The 24,124-nt window shown below is 40.4% G+C and overlaps 1 protein-coding gene across 11 annotated transcripts in view; it reads left to right on the top strand.

Annotated features, from left to right (window-relative positions):
• LOC133602392 (ATP-dependent translocase ABCB1-like) overlaps nt 1-24,124 on the top strand; it is a 129,554-nt gene that overhangs the window by 38,573 nt on the left and 66,857 nt on the right. For all 11 annotated transcript variants that reach the window (XR_009814879.1, XM_061955581.1, XM_061955589.1 and 8 more), the window contains 3 exons: nt 23,089-23,248; nt 23,316-23,364; nt 23,438-23,629. Coding sequence is in view for 10 of the 11 variants with exons in the window: in XM_061955581.1 (XP_061811565.1) it covers nt 23,089-23,248; nt 23,316-23,364; nt 23,438-23,629 (401 nt within the window). In the remaining variant the exon portion in view is untranslated. The remainder of the gene's footprint in view (nt 1-23,088; nt 23,249-23,315; nt 23,365-23,437; nt 23,630-24,124) is intronic.

Here is a 24,124-nt window from a genome sequence, read left to right as displayed (position 1 = left end):
TTTGAAATAATAGGTTGCAATACCCTTTGTTATTGTTTCCATATCAATTCCGTTACAATCAGTTGAGGTTTCAGATTAAAATTTTTCCACAATATTGTTGATTACCTCTTTTGTCACACCCTTGAAGAACATCAAGTTGGGACTTCTGACTATAGTGTAATTGAAGTCTTTAACTGACTGGTATCTGGAATGTTTTCCTCCACATTTGGTCCAATATTTACAAAGGTGTTATTAAAGCTTTCAATTAGTTTGTTTATATTGTATTTTTTTACATTTGCGTCTGAAGTATTGAGGATATTCCTTCTTAGCACTATTTTTAATAATGCAATTTAGGATGCCCCATGTTGCTCTCGTGTTGTTTTTTCCTGTCTAATAATTGACTGTAAATATTATTTCCTACATGATTGTAGTATGCCAGTTAGCTTGTTCTTATACGTGTTTTCTGCCTCTGTAGATCTATGTATTATACATGTTCTGAAAAATGTATTCTTGTTGCAAGCCTTTTTCAGTCCTTTTGTCATCCATGGTTGATTGTTTTTCTTTTGCTTCATACTAAGTTGTTTCAATGAACAATGTTTGTCATAAAGCATCATGAAAGTGTTGAAAAAAATTACTATATATATAATTTACATAATTTTCACTGTAGACAATCTCTCAGACCATTCTTGAAAGCTGTCATTATTTTGCTCTGTGCACATTCTTTCAAATGTATTTTTGTCATCAATGTTCCTCGTCTTGTAATATCAGTCATCCATCCATCCATCCATTTTCTACCGCTTATTCCCTTCGGGGATTGTGAAAACTTGCAGATGACCACTGATGTCGAATATTAGTAGACTACTTGTGGTATTATCAAAATAATTACTAAAAAAATATTATTAAATGTGGCACTGTGTTCTGAGAGTCTGCTTGGCCTCCTGATTTTAGGATATAAAGACTGGAAATGTGCGATGTATCACATTGTATGCCTGTTCGAAATAAACTGACAGCATAACCATAATAACAAAGTCAGGCTATCAGTGTGTCTATGAAGTCATTAATGGACTTTTTTTCGTTAAGGTTCAATAGGTCAATATTTATTTGATGATATTCAATGTCTTTTGATGCTTTTTAATGATCTACGGAAACCCTGTGAGTAATTGCACAGACAAAAGCTGCCTCAGATATTTGGAGCTAAAAAAATATCCTGTTCCGGTTCTTACATTATTGTACTCTATAAGATACATTCATATCCTTCACCCAATCTGAGCAGTGAGCATGCACAATAGCACAAGCAAGCATTTTTTTCGATGCATTCTTTTGACTGATTTGATACGCAGCTCTGCACGTCATTCTGTCATGTAAACTGATTATTTTTTCACAAATTTCAGTAAAAGTTGCCTTAATCCAGTTCTCAAACATATGAATGTTTTGACTTAAGTGTTCTATATGTTTTAATGTTTTTTCTTTTTTCATGATATGATTCAATGGTTAGACATTTTAAGATATCAAATGCTCGTGATATGTTTTTTAGCACTTCGTAGTTCAAGTTCTTCATCACATACACATCTACTCCTCCTCTGTTCTTGTTGGTTCTGTTGACATAATTTAGTTCATATCCTTTCAGATCAAAATCTGTTTCTTTTTTTAGCATCTGTCCTTGTTTCTGAGATAGCGATCACTTTGAAGGGTTCGTTGACTTGTTCCATAAACGCCATACGTTGTTATAGTTTGGATACAAGCTTCTGCTGTTGAAATTAATATTTGAAAGTTTGTTGTTCATGTTATTATGTGTTTGTCTGTATGGTTTATGGTTTATGGTGTGAGATTATTTCGAACATGCATACAATTACAACATGATACATCGCAATTTCCAGTTTCTCTTTTCAACATGTTTGAAAAGGAGTAGGAAAAAGCAAAGCTTATTTAATCCTACCCCTTTTCCATTACATACCAATTGCTAACACTTTTGTTCACTTCCTGTTCTCAATTTTTTCACAATATACTGCATCATAATGAATGAAATAAAAAATAATGATGTAAATTGTATTTCATACAGTGAGCTAAATAAGATTATCAATACATTCAGAATGTTTATCATCATAATAGAGTTATGCCTGATATGGGAGAAAAAAATGTGTATCTGGATCTATTTTTTTTTCCAATTCCAGACTGTTGTGATTTACAGAAGCTTTTCGGTTCCATATATTCCTGTTCAGAAATTGTTTGTGTTGCTCAATGAATGTCCATAAGTTTAGATGAATGTGCTCCTAAATATAGAGCGTCTTGTTCAGTAATCCCTTGGAGTGTTGTAGTTTTGTAGTTGAATGTCAATGTTTGTTTTACATCAGACTCCATTGTCGTTATTCGTTGTTGGGAGCTTCAATATTTGTCCAGATCTTTAAAATCTTTGACAATCAGTACTCTTGCTTCTGGACCTTTATTCAGTTTGATGTAGATTTTGCAGTTGGCGCTCCAGGTTCCCTGAATTTTCCCCTGCTTGCTCATTCATGTACACATTGCATTGCATTGGGACTTCAGCAAGTCCCTTTGATTGCAGAACGTTGACAACTTCTTGCTCTGTTGAAGCAGCGTCCATGTCGTCTGGTTGTCCTGTGTTGTCAACTGCACTTGAGCTGTGGTTGCAATGATGCCATCTCTTCTTTCAAGTTCTCCACAACATTGTAGTTCTCCCAAATCAGTGTTGTCTTCTTGCCTGACATTCAACTGTATGTGCAATGCTGCTATCTCTTTTTTAATGTTCTCTGCTGTTGTCCCAACAGTTATTATCTTGCTGCTTGGCATTCAACGGTTGGCATAATGTTGCATTCTCCTCTTTCAGCTTCTCCATCTCCTGTCTTAATGCTGTGTTGTCTTCACTGAGAATCTACATTTCTTCTCTGAACTTTCTCATTTTTATTATGTTTTCACTATATTCTTTTCTCTCTCTGACAATCTATTTTTGGAGATTTTCAACATCTTTTTGTATGCCATTGATAATCTGTTTTTGGTCATTATTGACATCGTTTTGTACCTCATTGACATTGACATGCTTTGTAGAGTTCCACTTAACACTTTTAAATCCGGTTCCACTTCTAGCCATCCCTTATACTGTGGTGTCTGAGCAGAGCTCTTCTAGTTTTGCATCCCCTCTCATAAACAGGAAGTCACATCTGGCTGGATTTTGATCCAACTTTCAGGAAATATTCAAAATGGGATAAGGAACAGTTAATTACTTTTTGGACGTGATCCGCATCACAGTTCGGATTCAGAACTTACTGTTTCAAGGCAAGGCTTTGCGGAGGTCTGTGCTCTCATTTTGCTTTCCATTTCGTAATTTTCCGAGAATGTTATTGCTAAATTTATATATTTAATAAGTATTTACTTAATAATTTTTCTATAATTTCATTTATTTATTTACTCACTTATTTTTTTATTCACTGTGGTGTGTGTGTTAAAAACTGTTATGATACAAAAAAGAGTAGGATTAAATAAGCTTTGCTTCCTCCTACTCCTTTTCAGACATGCTGTAATGAAAAATTGGAAATGTGCGATGTATCACATTGTATGCATGTTCGAAATAAACTGACACCGTAACCATTATTATATATTATGATTACATTAGTGCTTAATTTGGCCATAGTTAATGTAAACTTTTAAACTATTCAAGATTATCATTGTCAAATGCTTACCATTTTGTCTATACAGACAATTGCATGATTTGACTATAAAAAATTTTTTGCAGTTAGACATGGGCATTAAATGTGTTTCAAGTTGCATTAAAAAGGCAATACAAATAATTAAATTAGAGCTGCTACTACCTGCAGAAACCCTGGCTTAAGTAAAAATATTCATTAGCTAAAGGATAACAGAGACTATGCTAAGACAAACAATATTTTTAAACTTATAGACACCAAATTGATTAGCTGCAACACGATACTTGGCACATCTTGCAAGTCTGCACATTGCACCATGGCAACCCGCTAGAGTTGCTAACAGTCATTTGAACAATTGATCATTGAATTGAACATTGATTCAAACTGTCTCATTACTCCATTTTGTTAAGACCTGCACACCAACAGTGCATGCCATTTTACGTTACGTTTTGGATACACTCGAGGGAGTACTGGAAAGTGCACCCCCGGGTGATTCCCTTGTCCTACTGGGGAACTTCAACGCTCATGTTGGCAACGACAGTGAAACCTGGAGAGGCGTGATTGGGATGAATGGCCGCCCGGATCTGAACCCGAGTGGTGTTTTGTTATTGGACTTTTGTGCTCGTCACAGATTGTCCATAACAAACACCATGTTCAAACATAAGGGTGTCCATATGTGCAATTGGCACCAGGACACCCTAGGCCGCAGTTCCTCCTCATCGAGAGAAGCCAGATGAGGTGGTTTGGGCATCTGGTCAGGATGCCACCCGGACGCCTACCTAGGGAGGTGTTTAGGGCACGTCCAACTGGTAGGAGGCCACGGGGAAGACCCAGGACATGTTGGGAAGATTATGTCTCCCGACCGGCCTGGGAACGCCTCGGGACGAGCTGGACGAAGTGGCTGGGGAGAGGAAAGTCTGGGCTTCCCTGCTTAGGCTGCTGCCCCCGCGACCCGAACTCGGATTAGCGGAAAAAGATGGATGGATGGATGAATGGATGATTACATTAGTGCTTAATTTGGTCACAGTTAATGTAAACTTTTAAACCATTCAACATTATCATTGTCAAATGCTTACCATTTTGTCTATACAGACAATTGCATGATTTGACTATAAACATTTTTTTGCAGTTGGACATGGGCATTATATGTGTTTCAAGTTGCATTAAAAAGGCAATACAAATAATTAAATTAGATCTGCTACTACCTGCAGAAACCCTGGCTCAAGTAAAGATATTCATTAGCTGAAGGATAACAGAGACTATGCTAAGACAAAACATATTTTTAAACCTATAGACACCAAATTGATTAGCCGCAACTCGATACGACATCTTGCAAGTCTGCACATTGCACCATGGCAACCCGCTAGAGTTGCTAACAGTCATTTGAACATTGTATTTAGAAACAAAAGTCTAGTATTGAGCCTAAAAGGCACGCAATTTGTCCTATATTTTTATGAGAATGTAAAATTGTTTGTAAAATGTGAATAGAATAAATTAATGACAGGCTTTATTAGCAAACGTATTCCAAGCCCTTTCCTGTTCTGTCACCAATGAAAGAATCAATTCACCAATTCCTTAAGCTGTGGTGGTGTATTGGTACATGCATGCGCCTCTTGTGGCGCAGAAAATGCAGTTAATCTCCCACGAGACTTGTGTCAAGAAAGGTATCCGAAGTGAACATGTTTGGCGGTCACTGTCCGGTCCGTCTGTTTCGGCTTCGCGCTGTAGGGTTTGTATCAATGGCTTGGTGCTTGATGCTTATCCCGTGCCTTGTCCTCGGCTGGGCGTGTCTGACTACCCCCTGCCTGGGGCCACGGTGGGCCCAGTCCTGATGGGTGTGCTGTCACGTGTGTATGTGGTGTGCAGAAACACGGCACATTGCTGACGCTTAACATATTTTTACAATTACAATCTATAAGCTTAACTTAGTCTGCTCATCTTTCTTACCCCCCTCTTTATCTGCTTTCTTTTGTAATTCAAGTGCTCATTACATTTATGTATTGTTGCATTTGAAGGGATTGTAATGTTGATCATAGAGGTAATTATCATTGTTATTAATGAATAATAATGTTATTTTTATTAGTATTTGTATTACCCCATTTGTAGTGAAGTGAAGAGATTAATTATATTTCTATAGCGCTTTTTCTCTAGTGACTCAAAGTGCTTTACATTGTGAAACCAATTATTTACATCTTTAAGCTACATTTAAACCAGTGCGGGTGGCACTGGGAGCAGGTAGGTGTCTTAAGTGGCTTGCCCAAGGACACAACGGCTGTGACTAAGATGGCGGAATCAGAAATCAAACCTGGAATGATGGAAAGATGCTGGCATGGCTGCTCTACCAACTGAGCCACGCTGCCCCAAGTGCAATAATGTCCACAGTGTTATTACTTCATTAACTGGTTCTTTGATATAATATTTGGTATCGTATTTGTACATATCGTATTTGCTGATGTTCTGTTTTTGTTTTGCTTCTTGTTGTCTCTCTGTCTTATCCTCTCCCTTATCCCCGCTATTTCCCCCTCTGCCTTTTTTTCTTCTTTCTATCCCTTCCATCTGCACCGAACATTAAATACATCCATTTAATAAAGTCAAATACAAACAAGGCAAAAAGAGAAGTAACCCACACTGCTCTTTTGTAAAGCAATATTGTACAGCAGATATGGGCATCTACATCAACAATATGATTTGCCTGAGTGACTGGACAGCACATGTTGAAAAGAATAAATAAATACAAAAAATATATAAATAAAATGGCTGTTGGCTTGTAACAGGTGGTGGCGTGTATGCAGTCTTCGTAGTGCAGTTCACAGTAGGCCATGTTCCTTTTTCTTTGATGTAGTACTAGCTTTAGGAAATCTGGAATCGTCCTTATAGATAACATCACCCATTAATCTGACTTGACATTTTATCAGCAGGGTTTTAACACTGCGATATCTGAACCCTAAGACATTTTGGCCACATATACATTGTGTACGTTTCTGACGAATAGTTAAGGCAATTGCATAGTAATGTGCGAGTCATGAACAAATCATTCAAAAATCACAAGTTTTTTTACTGAACCAGCGCTTACAGGTTGTCGTCGCCATTACCTCGGTCAGTGACTCGCCCTTGCAACAAGCGCTGTTGCACCACATCTGCCGTTACCAGAGGCGGCCCTGGCTAGAGTTATGCCCTAGGCGAACCATCCTTCAGTCCTGTGACCTTTTTTATAAGCTCGTCAATCAACCAAAGTCATGTGAGTCACGTAGATCAGTTTTTTTCAACCACTGTGCCACGGCACACTAGTGTGCCGTGGCACAGTTGATGTGTTGTTGTTGAGTTTCTGTACTGTCTGGAGATCGGCAGACCTACCACGTTATACTCTTCCATATCAGTAGGTGGCAGCCGGTAGCTAATTGTTTTGTAGATGTCGGAAACAGCGAGAGGCAGTGTGTAGGCAAAAAGGTGCCTAATGCTTAAACCAAAAATAAACAAAAGGTGAGTGCTCCTAAGAAAAGGCATAGAAGCTTAGGGAAGGCTATGCGGAACGAAACTAAAACTGAACTGGCTTACAAAGTAAACAAAAACAGAATGCTGGACGACAGCAAAGACTTACTGTGGAGCAAAGGCAATGTACATCCTAACATGACATGACAATCAACAATGGCCCCACAAAGAAGGATAAAAACAACTGAAATATTCTTGATTGCTAAAACAAAGTAGATGCGGGAAATATCGCTCAAAGGAAGACATGAAACTGCTACAGGAAAATACCAAAAAAAGAGAAAAAGCCACCAAAATAGGAGCGCAAGACAAGAACTAAAACACTACACACAAGAAAACAGCAATAAACTCAAAATAAGTCAGGGCGTGGTGTGACAGGTGGTGACAGTACACCTACTTTGAGACAAGAGCTATATTGATGCATGCTTGGTTATGCTTTAAAGTCATATCCAACAATTGCGACAACAACTTTTTACTGTCAACTGGGTTTAGTTTTTTAATGATTTCAGCTGGTGGTGTGCCTCTGCATTTTTTCAACGCAAAAAATGTGCCTTGGCTCAAAAAAGGTTGAAAAACACTGACGTAGATGACTGCACAGACTCCTTTTTTTTTTAAATTTTATTTTATTTTATTTTTCATTTTTCACATAACGCTGTTAATTACATGTCAGTATATGGGTCTATTTTAATTTTAGAAATGAAATACAAGTTATTTAGAACCACTGGCCTGGGATCACATTATCCCCTGCGCCCCTCACCCTTGCCAAGTTGCCTCTTCCAGTGTTGCCAATTTTGCGACTTTGTCGCTAAATTTGATGACTTTCCAATCCTCTTGGTGACTTTTTTTTGTAAACCACTACTAGCGACAAATCTAGCAAGTTTTACCGGTGTTATTGGAGACTTTTTTGTGCTTTGGAGACTCTGAGGTGTAAGCACAAAACGGGGAACTGCCGTGAGCCCCTGTTCCAAAGCACTCGCAGGCGGTCAGCTGGTGCTGCTGCGCGAGGACAGCAGAGACCCTCACAGGGAGCGGGAATTGCAGCGATTCGCGCATGCACAAATCATTTGGAGTCTGGACTTAAGGTGCATTCCATTTGTACTGGAAACACTACATAAAAAGGGTTACTATGGAAATGAGCGGCAGTAGTCTATTAAACTGGCGAATTTTTGTTTTGATCTTTTTTTTTGCGTGCACCCTCACATAGATTGTGCCTTGGGCGGTCGCCCACATTACCCATAGCAAACACCGGCCCTGGCTGTCACATAATGATAGAAAGACTTTTATTTATCTCACAATGACGGTATGGCGATCTAACTCAAACGGTATTAATATGCGTGGGTTCCCTCCGGGTACTCCCTGAAAGGGACACGCGTTAGAAAATGGATGGATGGAGTTGCGCGGGCAGCCCACAGGCAGAAAGAGTGAACATTGAATGAACATTTCTTATCCCGGTTATTGTGACCAAAATTATCAAGCTTATCAATATTATCGCGGTATTTTTAAATATGCTCAAAATTTTCTGAAAGTACTTATACTGAAATTTTTCAACGAACAAGAGATCAACAATTAAAACAAACGTACTGTTACTACATGGCACCTGATGGCCATAAGACTGCACTTTTTGCCCGTATAGATAAAAATAGTGTTCAAATATGAGATCTAGTCTTAGACATAGGGCTGCACAATTATGGCTAAAATAATAATCACAATTATTCATTATGTTAGATTAAAACATTGTTGGGGTGGGGTGTGAATGCGATGCCATCATGTATTTTGCAATGTACAATAAAAAGGCTATAGATTAAGTATATGGATAACGTTTAAGACAAATATTTGTATTTTTGTTCAATAATATTATCAACGTGTCAGCTTTTTTTCATTAAATGATGCCTTTATCTCTATGACATTTTATTGAGAGAGGTATTTTTTTAAGTTATGTACATTTTGTCTACATTGACATGTACTAAACATATGTACATGTACATGCTATATCGGGACTGATCTATTAAAGGTTTGAGCAGAAATTGTTGTATAGGAATTAACTATCCATCCATCCATTTTCTATCGATTGTCCCTATACACCATAAAACATTAACATGCTATGTCACATGAGTGATTTTTTTATATATACCTTTGTGACATGAAAAACACATAAGTAATGTAAAAAAAACATGGTGTTTACTTTTTGACATCGATATAAAACACAAAGCAGATAAAGTGTAATAAACAAGCTTTGTTCTTCTCCAACAACACCATGTTTGGCCCAAAAAATAAACAGGAGTGATACCTCCTGCCTAATGCACAATCTTCGTACCTCAACGAGTTGATACTTTACAGCCAGCGTTCAATTCAATGAGATGACAAAACATTTTCGCTAGTATTGATGGTATTGGAACACTGACAAAGTTAGCAGTCAAAGGGGAACTGCACCTTTTTTTTTAAATTTTGCCTATTGTTTACGATCATTATGAGAGAAAGGATAACGCGGCAAAAGGGAGTCACAATTGTAGCCTTCAAATCCCTCTAAAACAACTTCAAAACCCTACATCCACGTTTTATATTCACACTGCAAGTCTATATATATTGTAGTAACAGACATGTTCATAATATGTAATATGTACATTATTCACCGTATTTTGGTCATTTTAATCATTGCCGCAACTAATTCTTTGGCGCATTATTGCATACTTGGTAACAAATAACGAAGATTCACAACCTTATCTTTTTTAATCTGAATTCATGGAGGATGGATTACTGCTTCTAGAAGCCAGCACGAAGGAATAATGTGAGATGTTGGAGCAGACGGAAGCCACCAGAGTGGGGTGAAAGTGAATCAAAACTGCAAAATGTGGAATTTAAAGCCAAGCTATTTTGTCATAAATGGCGTGCTTACCCATAATTAACCGTAAAAAGTGTCCTTGGCCAGCTGGACCAAACATCGAGTGAGTCACACTTTATATTGATCATGATCAGAGGTGGGTAGTAACGCGCTACATTTACTCCGTTACATCTACTTGAGTAACTCTTGGGATAAATTGTACTTCTAAGAGTAGTTTTAATGCAACACTTTTACTTGAGTATATTTATAGAGAAGAAACGCTACTTTTACTCCGCTACTTTTATCTACATTCAGCTCGCTACTCGCTACTAATTTTTATCGATCTGTTAATGCACGCTTTGTTTGATTTGGTCTGTCAGACAGACCTTCAGAGTGCCTGCGTTTCAACAAATACAGTCACTGGTGACGTTCACTCCGTTCCACCAATCAGATGCAGTCACTGGTGACGTTGGACCAATCAAACAGAGCCAGGGGTCACATGACCTGACTTAAACAAGTTGAAAAACTTATTGGGGTGTTACCATTTAGTGGTCAATTGTACGGAATATGTACTGTACTGTGCAATCTACTAATACAAGTTCCAATCAATCAATCAAAAGTGTGAAGGAAAAAAGACCATTTTTTATTTCAACCGTACAAGACTGACTGCACAGTTCCTGTCTTCACAATAAAACTGCCGCTCCATCGTGCCTGCGCTTTCAAAATAAGAGTCTCCGAAAGCCTGCGCAAACAAGCTAGCAAGCTACGGAGTTTGCCGCCAATGTATTTCTTGTAAAGTGTATAAAAACGAATATGGAAGCTGGACATATAAGATGCCAAAAACCAACCACTTTCATGTGGTATTAGACAGAAAGGAGGAACTTTTCTTCTCCTCCATTTGAAAACGTGGACGTTTGTCATCACTACTGTCTGATTCCAATCAATGCAAGTCATCAGAATCAGGTAATACACCAACTTATATTCTTGTCTTCATGAAAGAAAGGAATCTATATGTGTTAAACATGCATGTATATTCATTAAAACACTATTAACATGTAAACAAAAACGGCAAAAAAAATTAAAATAAATTATATACTGTATATATCAATGTATGTATATATATATATATATATATATATATATATATATATATATATATATATATTTATATATGTGTATATATATATATATATATATGTATATATATGTGTGTGTGTGTGTGTGTGTGTATATATATATATATATATATATATATATATATATGATATGTGTGTGTTTGTTACTCATCAGTTACTCAGTACCTGAGTAGTTTTTTTACAACATACTTGTTACTTTTACTCAAGTAAATATTTGGGTGACTACTCCTTACTTTTACTTGAGTAATACATCTCTAAAGTAACAGTACTCTTACTTGAGTACAATTTCTGGCTACTCTACCCACCTCTGATCATGATACATGCAGCACGTCATGACAGACAGCATATGCTGTCTGGCTAGCTGTATACAAACAAAACATGAAATTTGGACTAGGGCTGGGCGATATATCGATATACGCGATATATCGCGATTTTGTCTCTGTGTGATATAGAAAATGACTATATCGTGATATCGAGTATACGTTCTCACGCAGTTGCTTTTTGCTGCGGGCATTACACCACAGGCTCTCCTCCTCTTTCCAGTCTCTCCTTCTCACAGACAGACAAGCGCACCTTCTTACATACGTCACATACTGTCACGTCATACATCACATACGTATACGCCCTCCCCGAGGAGAAAGGTAGCAGCATGGCTAACGTTAGCTGTGATGCTAGCGGAGTGGTGCGAGCGCGAATACAAGAGAAAGAAGGTGCAAATCTGGTAACAAATGGAGGAATAATTAATTCCCCCAAAAAACAGCAGGGGGTCCATCGTCTGGCGGTGGTTTGGCTTCAAGTGGGAAGATGTCGAACAGACAACCGTAATTTGTCAAGTGTGGGGCAAAAGCGTTGCTATAAAAAGTAGAATTACTGCTGTAACAAACAGTTCAGGGTGTCCCAAGTTACCAGAGTGTGTTAGGTAAGGAGGAGGAGTTTTGTCCCTCCAGAGTTGTTGCAGTAGGGCTGTGACGTAGGGTGTGTGTGGTTGTGGAAGGAGGTGTGTGATGTTGACATTAAAGAAGCGGTGGCTACCGAACCTTCTCTAATGTCTCCCGTTTATTATTTTATTAGATAAGTACGCTGTATAGGCGAACCCAGGACACTCGGCTACACTGCTAATATGTAGCATCATTTGAAAAGTCACCCGCTAGACCAGGGGTGTCAAACTCAAATACAGAGTGAGCCAACATTTTAAACTGAACAAAGCCGCGGGCCAAGGTTGAACAAATTAACCTTTTAATAGGGACCCAAACAAGTTTTGCATTGCATATTGAACAAGCAAGGCTTATATAACTTTATAGTGACATGAAAATCGAGTTTCAAATAATAATAATAATTCAAAAATATCAATGGCATATCAAATAAAATTTTAATAAAAATTGAATGTCTCTTTTCTATTTGCAGCCTTCTGAGGTAAATATCAAAATAAACTTTTTCCACAGGCTAATAATAAATATGAAAATAAAATAACAATAATGAATGAATCAAACATTCAAGCCTTGAAGTAGCAAGAGAAAGGGGGGGCAGGGTTTGGTGGTGGTGGTGTGGGGGGGTTGTATATTGTAGCGTCCCAGAAGAGTTAGTGTTGCAAGGGGTTCTGGGTATTTGTTCTGTTGTGTTTATGTTGTGTTACGGTGCGGATGTTCTCCCGAAATGTGTTTGTCATTCTTGTTTGGTGTAGTTTCACAGTGTGGCGCATATTTTTAACAGTGTTAAAGTTGTTTATGCGGCCACCTTCAGTGTGACCTGTATGGCTGTTGATCAAGTATACTTTGCATTCACTTATGTGTGTGTAGAAGCCTCATATATTATGTGATATGGGCCGGCACGCTGTTTGTATGGAGGAAAAGCAGACGTGACGACAGGTTGTAGAGGACGCTAAAGGCTGTGCCTTTAAGGCAAGCCCCCTATATTGTTGTCCTGGTGGAAATCGGGAGAAATTCGGGAGAATGGTTGCCCCGGGAGACTTTCGAGAGGGGCACTGAAAATAATACCAGCGGAACGGCTCTAATCCATCCATCCATCCATCCATCTTCTTCCGCTTATCCGAGGTCGGGTCGCGGGGGCAGCAGCTTAAACAGGGAAGCCCAGACTTCCCTCTCCCCAGCCACTTCGTCCAGCTCCTCCCGGGGGATCCCGAGGCGTTCCCAGGCCAGCCGGGAGAGATAGTCTTCCCAGCGTGTCCTGGGTCTTCCCCTTGGCCTCCTACCGGTCGGACGTGCCCGAAACACCTTCCTAGGGAGGCGTTCGGGTGGCATCCTGACCAGATGCCCGAACCACCTCATCTGGCTCCTCTCGATGTGGAGGAGCAGCGGCTTTACTTTTTAAGCTCCCCCCGAATGACAGAGCTTCTCACCCTATCTCTAAGGGAGAGCCCCGCCACTCGGCGGAGGAAACTCATTTCGGCCGCTTGTACCCGTGATCTTGTCCTTTCGGTCATGACCCAAAGCTCATGACCATAGGTGAGGATGGGAACGTAGATCGACCGGTAAATCGAGAGCTTTGCCTTCCGGCTCAGCTCCTTCTTCACCACAACGGATCGATACAGCGTCCGCATTACTGAAGACGCCGCACCGATCCGCCTGTCGATCTCACGATCCACTCTTCCCCCACTCGTGAACAAGACTCCGAGGTACTTGAACTCCTCCACTTGGGGCAAGATCTCCTCCCCAACCCGGAGATGGCACTCCACCCTTTTCCGGGAGAGAACCATGGACTCGGACTTGGAGGTGCTGATTCCCATCCCAGTCGCTTCACACTCGGCTGCGAACCGATCCAGTGAGAGCTGAAGATCTTGGCCGGAGGAAGCCATCAGGACCACATCATCTGCAAATTGCAGAGACCTAATCCTGCAGCCACCAAACCAGATACCCTCAACGCCCTGACTGCGCCTAGAAATTCTGTCCATAAAGGTTATGAACAGAATCAGTGACAAAGGGCAGCCTTGGCGGAGTCCAACCCTCACTGGAAACGTGTCCGACTTACTGACGGAAATGCAGACCAAGCTCTGACACTGATTATACAGGGAGCGAACTGCCACAATAAGACAGTCCGTTACCCCATACTCTCTGAGCACTCCCCACAGGACTTCCGTCCTGAACACGGTCGAATGCCTTCTCCAAGTCCACAAAGCACATGTAGACTGGTTGGGCAAACTCCCATGCACCCTCAAGGACCCTGCCGAGAGTATAGAGCTGGTCCACAGTTCCACGACCAGGACGAAAACCACACTGTTCCTCCTGAATCCGAGGTTCGACTATCCGGCATAGCCTCCTCTCCAGTACACCTGAATAGACCTTACCGGGAAAGCTGAGGAGTGTGATCCCACGATAGTTGGAACACACCCTCCGGTTCCCCTTCTTAAAGAGAGGAACCACCACCCCGGTCTGCCAATCCAGAGGTACCGCCCCCGATGTCCACGCGATGTTGCAGAGTCTTGTCAACCAAGACAGCCCCACAACATCCAGAGCCTTAAGGATCTCATCCACCCCCGGGGCCTTGCCACTGAGGAGCTTTTTAACTACCTCGGCAACCTCAGCCCCAGAAATAGGAGAGCCCACCACAGATTCCCCAGGCCCTGTTCCTCATAGGAAGACGTGCTGGTAGGATTGAGGAGGTCTTCGAAGTATTCTCTCCACCGATCCACAACATCCGCAGTCGAGGTCAGCAGAGCACCATCCCCACCATACCCGGTGTTGACACTGCACTGCTTCCCCTTCCTGAGGCGGCGGATGGTGGTCCAGAATTGCTTCGAAGCCGTCCGGAAGTCTTTTTCCATGGCCTCCCCGAACTCCTCCCATGTCTGAGTTTTTGCCTCCGCGACCGCTGAAGCCGCACACCGCTTGGCCTGTCGGTACCTGTCTGCTGCCTCAGGAGTCCCATGAGCCAAAAGAACCCGATAGGACTCCTTCTTCAGCCTGACGGCATCCCTCACTGCCGGCGTCCACCAACGGGTTCTAGGATTACCGCCACGACAGGCACCAACCACCTTGCGGCCACAGCTCCAATCGGCCGCCTCGACAACAGAGGCACGGAACATCGTCCACTCGGACTCAATGTCCAGCGCCTCCCTCGTGACATTTTCAAAGTTCTTCCGGAGGTGGGAATTGAAACTCTCTCTGACAGGAGACTCTGCCAGGCGTTCCCAGCAAACCCTCACAATGCGTTTGGGCCTGCCAGGTCTGTCCGGCATCCTCCCCCACCATCGCAGCCAACTCACCACCAGGTGGTGATCGGTTGAAAGCTCTAATGTTAATTTGATATTGCCTCAAGGGCCAAATGAAATTACACGGCGGGCCAAATTATGCATCAAGTGTTCATTCAAGGCGAAGGCAAAATATCGAGATATATATCGTGTATCGCGATATGGCCTTAAAATATCGCGATATTAAAAAAAGGCAATATCGCCCAGCCCTAATGTGGACTAATATTTTATAGATACTGTAATATGGTTATTTATGTTTGTCAGTCAGTACAGATTTTTGTCTTATGGCATTGCGTTGTGCAATACAAACTCGCTACAGTTTGGTTATTATTCAGGATACAGAATGTAAATTAAGAATTGTTGATGGTTTTTGAATGCATTTTTTAAATATTTTAGTGATAGAATTGATTGCTCCCATTAGCTGCATTGGTAGCCACCAAGAACAAGACGATTTTTATATTTTAGAAAGCGAAAACAAAATAAAAACATTTTGTCTTTTTTGGTCTGTATAATAATTGTGACGCTTGGCAAAATAACATTTTTAAAAAGTGCAGTTCGCTTTTAAATAAAGGACACGTGACCATCCCAGGAAATAAACTAAAGACTTTACAAGTTGTGGAATCACGTTGACCATCACTACAACTCACTACTACAGTATGATAAACCTTGTTTTTGTTTGATGATGGATGCTTTGGTGTTCTTTCATAGTTCTTTTTATTGATTTCACATTCACATTAACAACAAATTCAAACCCTCTTCATCCCCTACCCCCGCTGTCACTCAAAACAAAAACAAAAGTAAGAGTACAAAAGTACCCGGAGTAAAAAAATAAAATAAATAAATAAATACAGTTCAGTACAAGGCACTTAAAACAAAGTAATTGAAAACTGAAACATAATTTGGAAGCAGCATGACAAGGCCTGAAACGTCTGCAGTCATATTTAGGTACATACAGTATCTAGGGCTCTTCCTGCACTTGAGGATTGGTCAAAAAAAGGCAAAAAAGGTCTCCACACTTTAAAAAACTTGTTTTCAGAGCCCCGTAATGTATATCTTATTTTCTCGAGCTTCAGGTTTGCTAGTACGTCCCTTATCCAGTGGGAGACTGAGGGTGGGACAGCCTCCTTCCACTTCAACAATATCAGGCGGCGTGCGAGGAGGGTGGTAAAGGCAACTATTTTGTGACCCCCTACAAGTAGTTCCATCCCTTCAGGAATGATTCCAAATACAGAAATTAAAGGGTTTGGATCGATTTGAAATGTTAAGACCGTGGAGAGTGCTTCGAAGATGGACTTCCAGTACCCCTTTAGCTTCGGACAAAGCCAAAACATGTGTATTAATGTTGCGTTATCTAGTTTACATCTATCACATAATGGGTTAATTTGGGGAAATATTTTTGCTAATTTTGCTTTTGAGAAGTGCACCCGGTGTATCACTTTAAATTGGACCAGTGAGTGTTGTGCGCACTTTGAAGATGAGTGAACCCTTTACTCAATTGTTGCCCAGGTTATGTCATCTATTGATATTTGGAGGTCTTGTTCCCATGCTGTTCTGATTCTTAGCATGGAAGTGCATTCTAATCCTGAGAGTAAATTAAGTATATGTGAAATTGCCCTCTTCTTTATTGGATTTAAAGACATAATTGTATCTGTGGTTGATTTAGAGGGTTTGTTAGGGAACTGCGGAAGAACTGTTTTAACATAATCCCTTATCTGGAAATATCTAAATATATGGGAACTGGGTAGATTAAATTTCTTGGACAACTCCGTAAAAGAGGCGAATATATTGTCTATAAAAAGATCATTGAAGTATTTCAAACCCCTTTGATGCCACATATTAAAAGCTGTGTCAAGTGTTGAAGGTGGAAAGCAGTGATTTGATGCTACTGGACTGAAAAGGCTCATTCCTTGCAGGTTAAAATGTTTTCTAAATTGACAGTATATTTTGAGCGAGTGACTTACTACAGGATTAATGTTAATTGTTTTCACTGACAGAGGCAAAGCTGCACCCATTAGGGCTGCTAAGGGAGCAGAACCACAAGAATGTGTCTCCAGCTTCACCCATGTAGGACTTTCTTGATGTAGATGGTAATACGTCCAATATGACATGCAATGCAAGTTGGTGGCCCAGTAATACATACAGAAATTTGGAAGGGCCATACCTCCATCATGTTTTGCTCTTTGTAAAAACTCCTTGCACAGACGTGGCTGTTTGCCATTCCAAATATAAGATGAGATTATTGAGTCTAATTTTTTTTAAAATGTACCAGGGATAAATACAGGTCAGCATTGAAACAGATACAAATATTTTGGAAGCACAGTCATCTTAATTGCATTGACTCTGCCTATAAGTGAAATGAAAAGGGGAGTCCAATTAGCCCATACTTGCCAACCTTGAGACCTCCGATTTCAGGAGGTGGGGGGGGGGGGCATGGTGGGGGCGTGGTTAAGATATATATATATAAGAAATACTTGACTTTCAGTGAATTCTAGCTATATATATATATATATATATATATATATATATATTTTTTTTTTTTAATTTTTATTTATTACTTATATATATATATATATATATATAAATAAAATAAATACTTGAATTTCAGTGTTCATTTATTTACACATATACACACACACTCATTGTTGAGTTAAGGGTTGAATTGTCCATCCTTGTTCTATTCTCTGTCACTATTTCAGAACACACACATTATACAAATATACATTATAAAATCAATAAGAAAACGGGAGCTCTAATTTGGGAGTCTGAATTAGGATCAGAAGTTCCTATATAAACATTGCGCACTCACGTCGCCTTTTTGTATTGATTACTGCAGCTGTGCACTGGATTCATTCACAAATACAAACTACAACTCACAAACACTTTAGAGTTAGGCTCCACCATCAGAATGTGTACTTAAACTTATAAAGATCACATGGATATTATTGAGTGAGTTGATTCACCAAAACTAACCTGTTATACAGGAGGAAAAAGCACACAGGACGTTTCAATTGTTCACAGACTGGTCGCGCTCATCAGAATGACAAGACACTTTCAGTCTGCAGGTGATAGCATTCAATTGGGAAGAAACGCCCTACTGCCCCCTACTGACCAATGTGAATACTGATAAATGTGTAATGACAGCTCCAAAAACGAATTCAAACCACAAAATAAAATAAATAAATCAACACAAAAATGTGACACATTATGGGTGGGTCACATATGCATGTACAGTAGATGGCAGTATTGTCCTGTTTAAAAGTGTCACAACATTGTTGTTTACGGCAGACGAACTGCTTTACGGTAGACGAAGACTTGACTGCTGTTGTTGTGTGTTGTTACCGCGCTGGGAGGACGTTAATGAAACTGCCTAACAATAAACCCACATAAGAAACCAAGAACTCGCCCTCGATCATTAGCTGTTTATATTGTGGGAAAGCGGACGTATGAACAGGCTGTCAACACGTCACTGAGGTCCGCATGGAGCTGGAGGGGGCGTGGCCTCCAGCTCCGCCTGAATTTCGGGAGATTTTCGGGAGAAAATTTGTCCCGGGAGGTTTTCGGGAGAGGCGCTGAATTTCGGGAGTCTCCCGGAAAATCCGGGAGGGTTGGCAAGTATGAATTAGCCAGATCCCAAAGTTTTGTCTGAAGAGGTCTTTAAAATTCTTTGTAATAGTAACTCTGAGGTAATTAAAACTGTCTGTAGTGATCTTAAAGGGCAACCTAATGTTTTCTAGTATTGTGACGTCCATATTCAAGGGCAGTAGCTCACTTTTATTTAAATTCAATTTATAACTAGAGATTTCACCAAACTGTTGTAACAGGCTAAGAATTAATGGAATTGCAGACTCTGCGTTGGACACATAAAGGAGAAGATCGTCAGCATAAAGGGACCATTTATGTTCTATGTTTCCTCTATTTATGCCCATTATAGAGTGATTAGACCTAATGGCTAAAGCTAGGGGTTCGATTGCCAGGACAAAAAGAAGGGGGCTGAGGGGGCATCCCTGGCGAGTTCCACAGTGTACATCAAAAGGACTTGAATACAAATTATTAGTCAGAATCATAGCAGAAGGGCTGGAATATAACAGTTTTATCCATGTGATGAATGTTTCCCCGAATCCGAATTTTGCCAGCGTTTCAAAGAGGTAGTCCTATTCTACTCTATCGAATGCCTTCTCTGCATCCATGGAGAGAAGACATTCTGAAGCAGCTTGACAAGGAGTGTACATTATGTTAAACAGGCGTCGGGTATTAAAAAAGGAGCGTCTATGCTTAACAAAACCTGTCTGGTCTGGGGATATTAAACTGGGTAAAATGTTTTCCAAACGGTAAGCTAGTACTTTGGCCAATATTTTATAGTCTGTGTTTAACAAAGATATGGGTCTGTAGGATCCACAGTCTAAGGGGTCCTTGCTCTTTTTTGCCAGTAATGTTATGCATGCCTGATTTAGGGTGGTTGGAAGAAATCCCGCTTCTAGTGATTCTGAATACATGGCTGCCAAAATAGGAGCTAACTGTGTGGAAAATTTCACATAAAATTCACACGGCAGACCATCCAAACCAGGTGATTTTTTAGTTTGCAGAGACTTAATGGCTTCCAATATTTCTTGTTGTGTTACTGGCTTATCTATATTTAAAGGCCTACTGAAATGACATTTTTTTTATTTAAACGGGGATAGCAGATCCATTCTATGTGTCATACTTGATCATTTCGCGATATTGCCATATTTTTGCTGAAAGGATTTAGTAGAGAACATCGACGATAAAGTTCGCAACTTTTGGTCGCTGATAAAAAAAAGCCTTGCCTGTACCGGAAGTAGCGTGATGTCACAAGTTGAAAGTCTCCTCACATTTCCCCATTGTTTACACCAGCAGCGAGAACGATTCGGACCGAGAAAGCGACAATTATCCCATTAATTTGAGCGAGGATGAAAGATTCGTGGATGAAAAACGTAAGAGTGAAGGACTAGAGTGCAGTGCAGGGCGTATCTTTTTTCGCTCTGACCGTAACTTAGGTACAAGGGCTCATTGGATTCCACACTCTCTCCTTTTTCTATTGTGGATCACGGATTTGTATTTTAAACCACCTCGGATACTATATCCTCTGGAAAATGAGAGTCGAGAACGCGAAATGGACATTCACAGTGACTTTTATCTCCACGACAATACATCAGCGAAGCACTTTAGCTACGGAGCTAACGTGATAGCATCGTGCTTAACTGCAGATAGAAACAAAAGAAATAAGCCCCTGACTGGAAGGATAGACAGAATATCAACAATACTACCAAACTCTGGACCTGTAACCACACGGTTAATGCTGTACCGCCTGACGAAGCCTAGCAATGCTGTTGCTAACGACACCAATGAAGCTAACTTAGCTACGGGACCTAGATAGAGCTATGCTAATAACATTAGCTCTCCACCTACGCCAGCTCTCATCTGCTCATCAACACCAGTGCTCACCTGCGTTCCAGCGATCGACGGCGCGAAGAAGGACTTCACACGATCATCGATGCCGTTGGCGGCTAGCGTCGGATAGCGCGTCTGCTATCCAAGTCAAAGTCCTCCTGGTTGTGTTGCTGTAGCCAGACGCTAATACACCGATCGCACCTACAGGTTTCTTCTTTGCAGTCTCCATTGTTCATTAAACAAATTGCAAAAGATTCACCAACACAGATGTTCAGAATACTGTGGAATTTAGCGATGAAAAAGACGATTTAAGATGGCAACCGACCTATTCCAAAATGTCTGATTTAACTACTGACGTAACGCGCATACGTCATCATACCTAGACGTTTTCAACCGGAAGTTTCCCGGGAAATTTAAAATTGCACTTTATAAGTTAGTCTTGGCATGTGTTACAATGTTAAGATTTCATCATTGATATATAAACTATCAGACTGTGTGGTCGGTAGTAGTGGGTTTCAGTAGGCCTTTAAGACCTGATCTGGTGGCAAGGATGGGATATATAGATCCTTAAAAAAATCCTGTATGGCATTGGGGTTGGAGGGACTGTTGGACGCATACAGTTTACAATAGTAATCTTTAAAAATTTTATTTATTTCCTGTTGGTCTGTAGTGACCCTACCATCCTGAGAAAGCACACCATTGATAATTTCTTTAGCTCTTGCCCCCTTCAATTGTCTGGACATAATTTCCCCTGCCTTCTCACCATGTTCATACAGAACACTCCTATTCCTGAGCAGAAGGTTTTCAATGAAAAATGATGAAATAAGGTCATATTCTGCTTTAAGTTTCATACGCTCTTTATATAAGTCAGGAGATGGGAATTGTGCACATATTTTATCAATATCAGCTATTTGCTTGTCCAGACTTAGTTGTTTTGCTTCCGAGTTCTTTCTCTTATTAGCCATAAAATATATTATCTGCCCTCTTAAGTAAGCCTTAAGGGCCTCCCAAACAGTTGCAACTGAAACATCTGTGGTCATGTTTATTTCCAAAAATAGAGAGATTTGTTCTGATAAAAAAAGTACAAAATTTTCATCTGCTAATAATAAAGAATTAAACCTCCAATTTCTTCTAATTGTCCTTGATTCAGGCAAATTCAGCTTCAATAAAAGGGGAGCATGGTCAGATATTAATATAGTTTGATACTCACAAGTACTTATGTAAGGAGTCAATTTATTGTCAGAGAAAAAATAGTCGATTCTGCTGTATGTGTGGTGCACATGCGAGAAGAAGGAGTATTCCCTACTTTTTGGATGCAAAAAACGCCATATATATCGGATATGCCAATTTCCGAAAGAAAAGTTTGTATATAGGAAACTGATTTAGATGCTACATAACCTTTTCTGGCTGTTGATCTGTCCATCCCAGGTTCTAAGCAAAAATGAAAATCACCTCCCATAATGAGCTGGTGAGAATTTAGATCTGGAAGTAATTTGATGAGACGATCAAAAAACTGGGCATCATCAAAATTCGGAGGTGTTCCAAATAGTGGTTTGTAAATTGCCAAAAGCAGTAAGTAGCTCCACAGCTGATTGTTGTTGGCTTCCGAGATATGTGAAGTGTTTCACTACCTTGAGACGTTGGCCGTTGAGGATAATGTTGGGAGTGTGTTGAAACATGCTTTATTTTTCAATGCATTGATGGTGAGTAAGAGCCTATGATTTCCGTGTTAATGAAAACACAAACCAGCCTGAAACACATTTCAGGTCATGGAAGAGGTGGAAGAGTCCAGTGGTCACCGACTGTAGAAGTCTCTAATAGGTGGGTTCCCTTGGGACCGACAGAATCCTTGTGAGCCCGAGTCGAGGGTTCAACAAGTCTTTTATTTTTTCGTTTATGTTGAGCAATGTTCGGGGCTGTCTCGCTCGCGGCCTCGCCCGTGTGTGTCTGCTTTCTTTCTCTCTCATGGCCTCGGACGCTGCTGTTAAAGGAGACAGGTGATTGGACAACCAGCCTCAGCTGGGCAATCCACTCACCTGTCAGCTTGGGCTTCGAAGCCGGGCCCTACACAGGAGGCGCGCCGACCACGCCCCCCTCCACGCCGACCTTCTGGCGACCCAAGAGTGTAGAAATTGACATAATATGACTGAAATGCTGGCATCGTGAGGACCAGTTTACAGGGACCCGTGCACCTCCTCACAAACACTCAACTGCTCCTTCTAAAAGTAAATGTTTTTTCTCACCTGTATGTAGCCTATTTTGAAATACTAATACAGGAATATTATGTGCATATTAATGCAGTCATTTTGAAGTTATCTGTCCCACACAAGAGCTCTGCTAATATAATTGCTTTCTAACATTGTTCAAAATTGGTTTCTCTTTTTCTTTGCATGAGCACAGTTCAGGTTTGCAGACGGCAGAGACATTGTACTAATAGTCTTTGGGACCTTAATGTCGGTGGTCCATGGATCAGCCATGCCTTTTATGTGTGTTGTGTTTGGAGAAATGACGGATACCTTCATACATCTCTCTGTAAATCAAAACAACACCAGCGACCACAGTGAGTTCACAGAAGGCATAATAATTATCTAACTCAGTGATTAACATATTTTATTTTCTATTTTCAGATTCCACCGCCATGATTTTTAACGCAACCTTTCAGGAGGCGATGGCCATGTAGGACAAGAAGTCAATTCAGAAGCTGCCTTTAATGAGACACATTTGATCACTATTCTTTCTCCAATTCCAGCTACGCTGTCTATTTCTCCATCATAGGGGCCTTTGTGCTGGTGACTGCGTACATGCAAGTTGCCTTCTTTACAATATCAGCTGCATGGCAGGTCCAACGCATTCGCAAGCGTTTTTTCCACAGCGTCATGCGACAGGACATTGGCTGGTTTGATGTCAACGACACAGAAGAGCTCAACACTCGTCTCACACAGTGAGTGATGTTTAAATTACACACTGCACTCCACTTTGTCAAAGGTTTGCACATGAGCGACGGAAGAACCCTTTTTGAAGGTTGACGATTTATGATTAAATTGCAATTATAGGAATTAGGATGGGATGTTGAGATCAGGTTTTTGTGCTGCCTATTCCAATACCAATACCATGAGTGAGGTCAACCAATACCAATACTGATACAGGTCATGTGAGTCCCTTTTCCACTGCAGGAATTTTTACAGGAATTTTCCCATTTACCCTGGTAACCCTGCGTTTCCACTAAAAATTTCCTATGCAAATTAAGTTCCACAGGTACTATTTTAGTTTTCTAGTTTGCTGGTACTTTGAGGGGCCGGCTTTGCTGTCAAATGCTGATTGGTTGAACACAGTTGTGGTGTTCCTAAAACTCTGTAGTCTAAATTGTTGCCGACATTAGAGTATGTGTGACATCTTCTTTATTATTTATTTCTTTTGTAATTCTATTACAACGTCC

Source organism: Nerophis lumbriciformis, linkage group LG04 (genome assembly GCF_033978685.3).
Source record: "Nerophis lumbriciformis linkage group LG04, RoL_Nlum_v2.1, whole genome shotgun sequence".
Taxonomy (NCBI): domain Eukaryota; kingdom Metazoa; phylum Chordata; class Actinopteri; order Syngnathiformes; family Syngnathidae; genus Nerophis; species Nerophis lumbriciformis.
The sequence above is the reverse complement of the archived record's forward strand: the minus strand, read 5'-3'. Positions and strand labels throughout refer to the sequence as shown.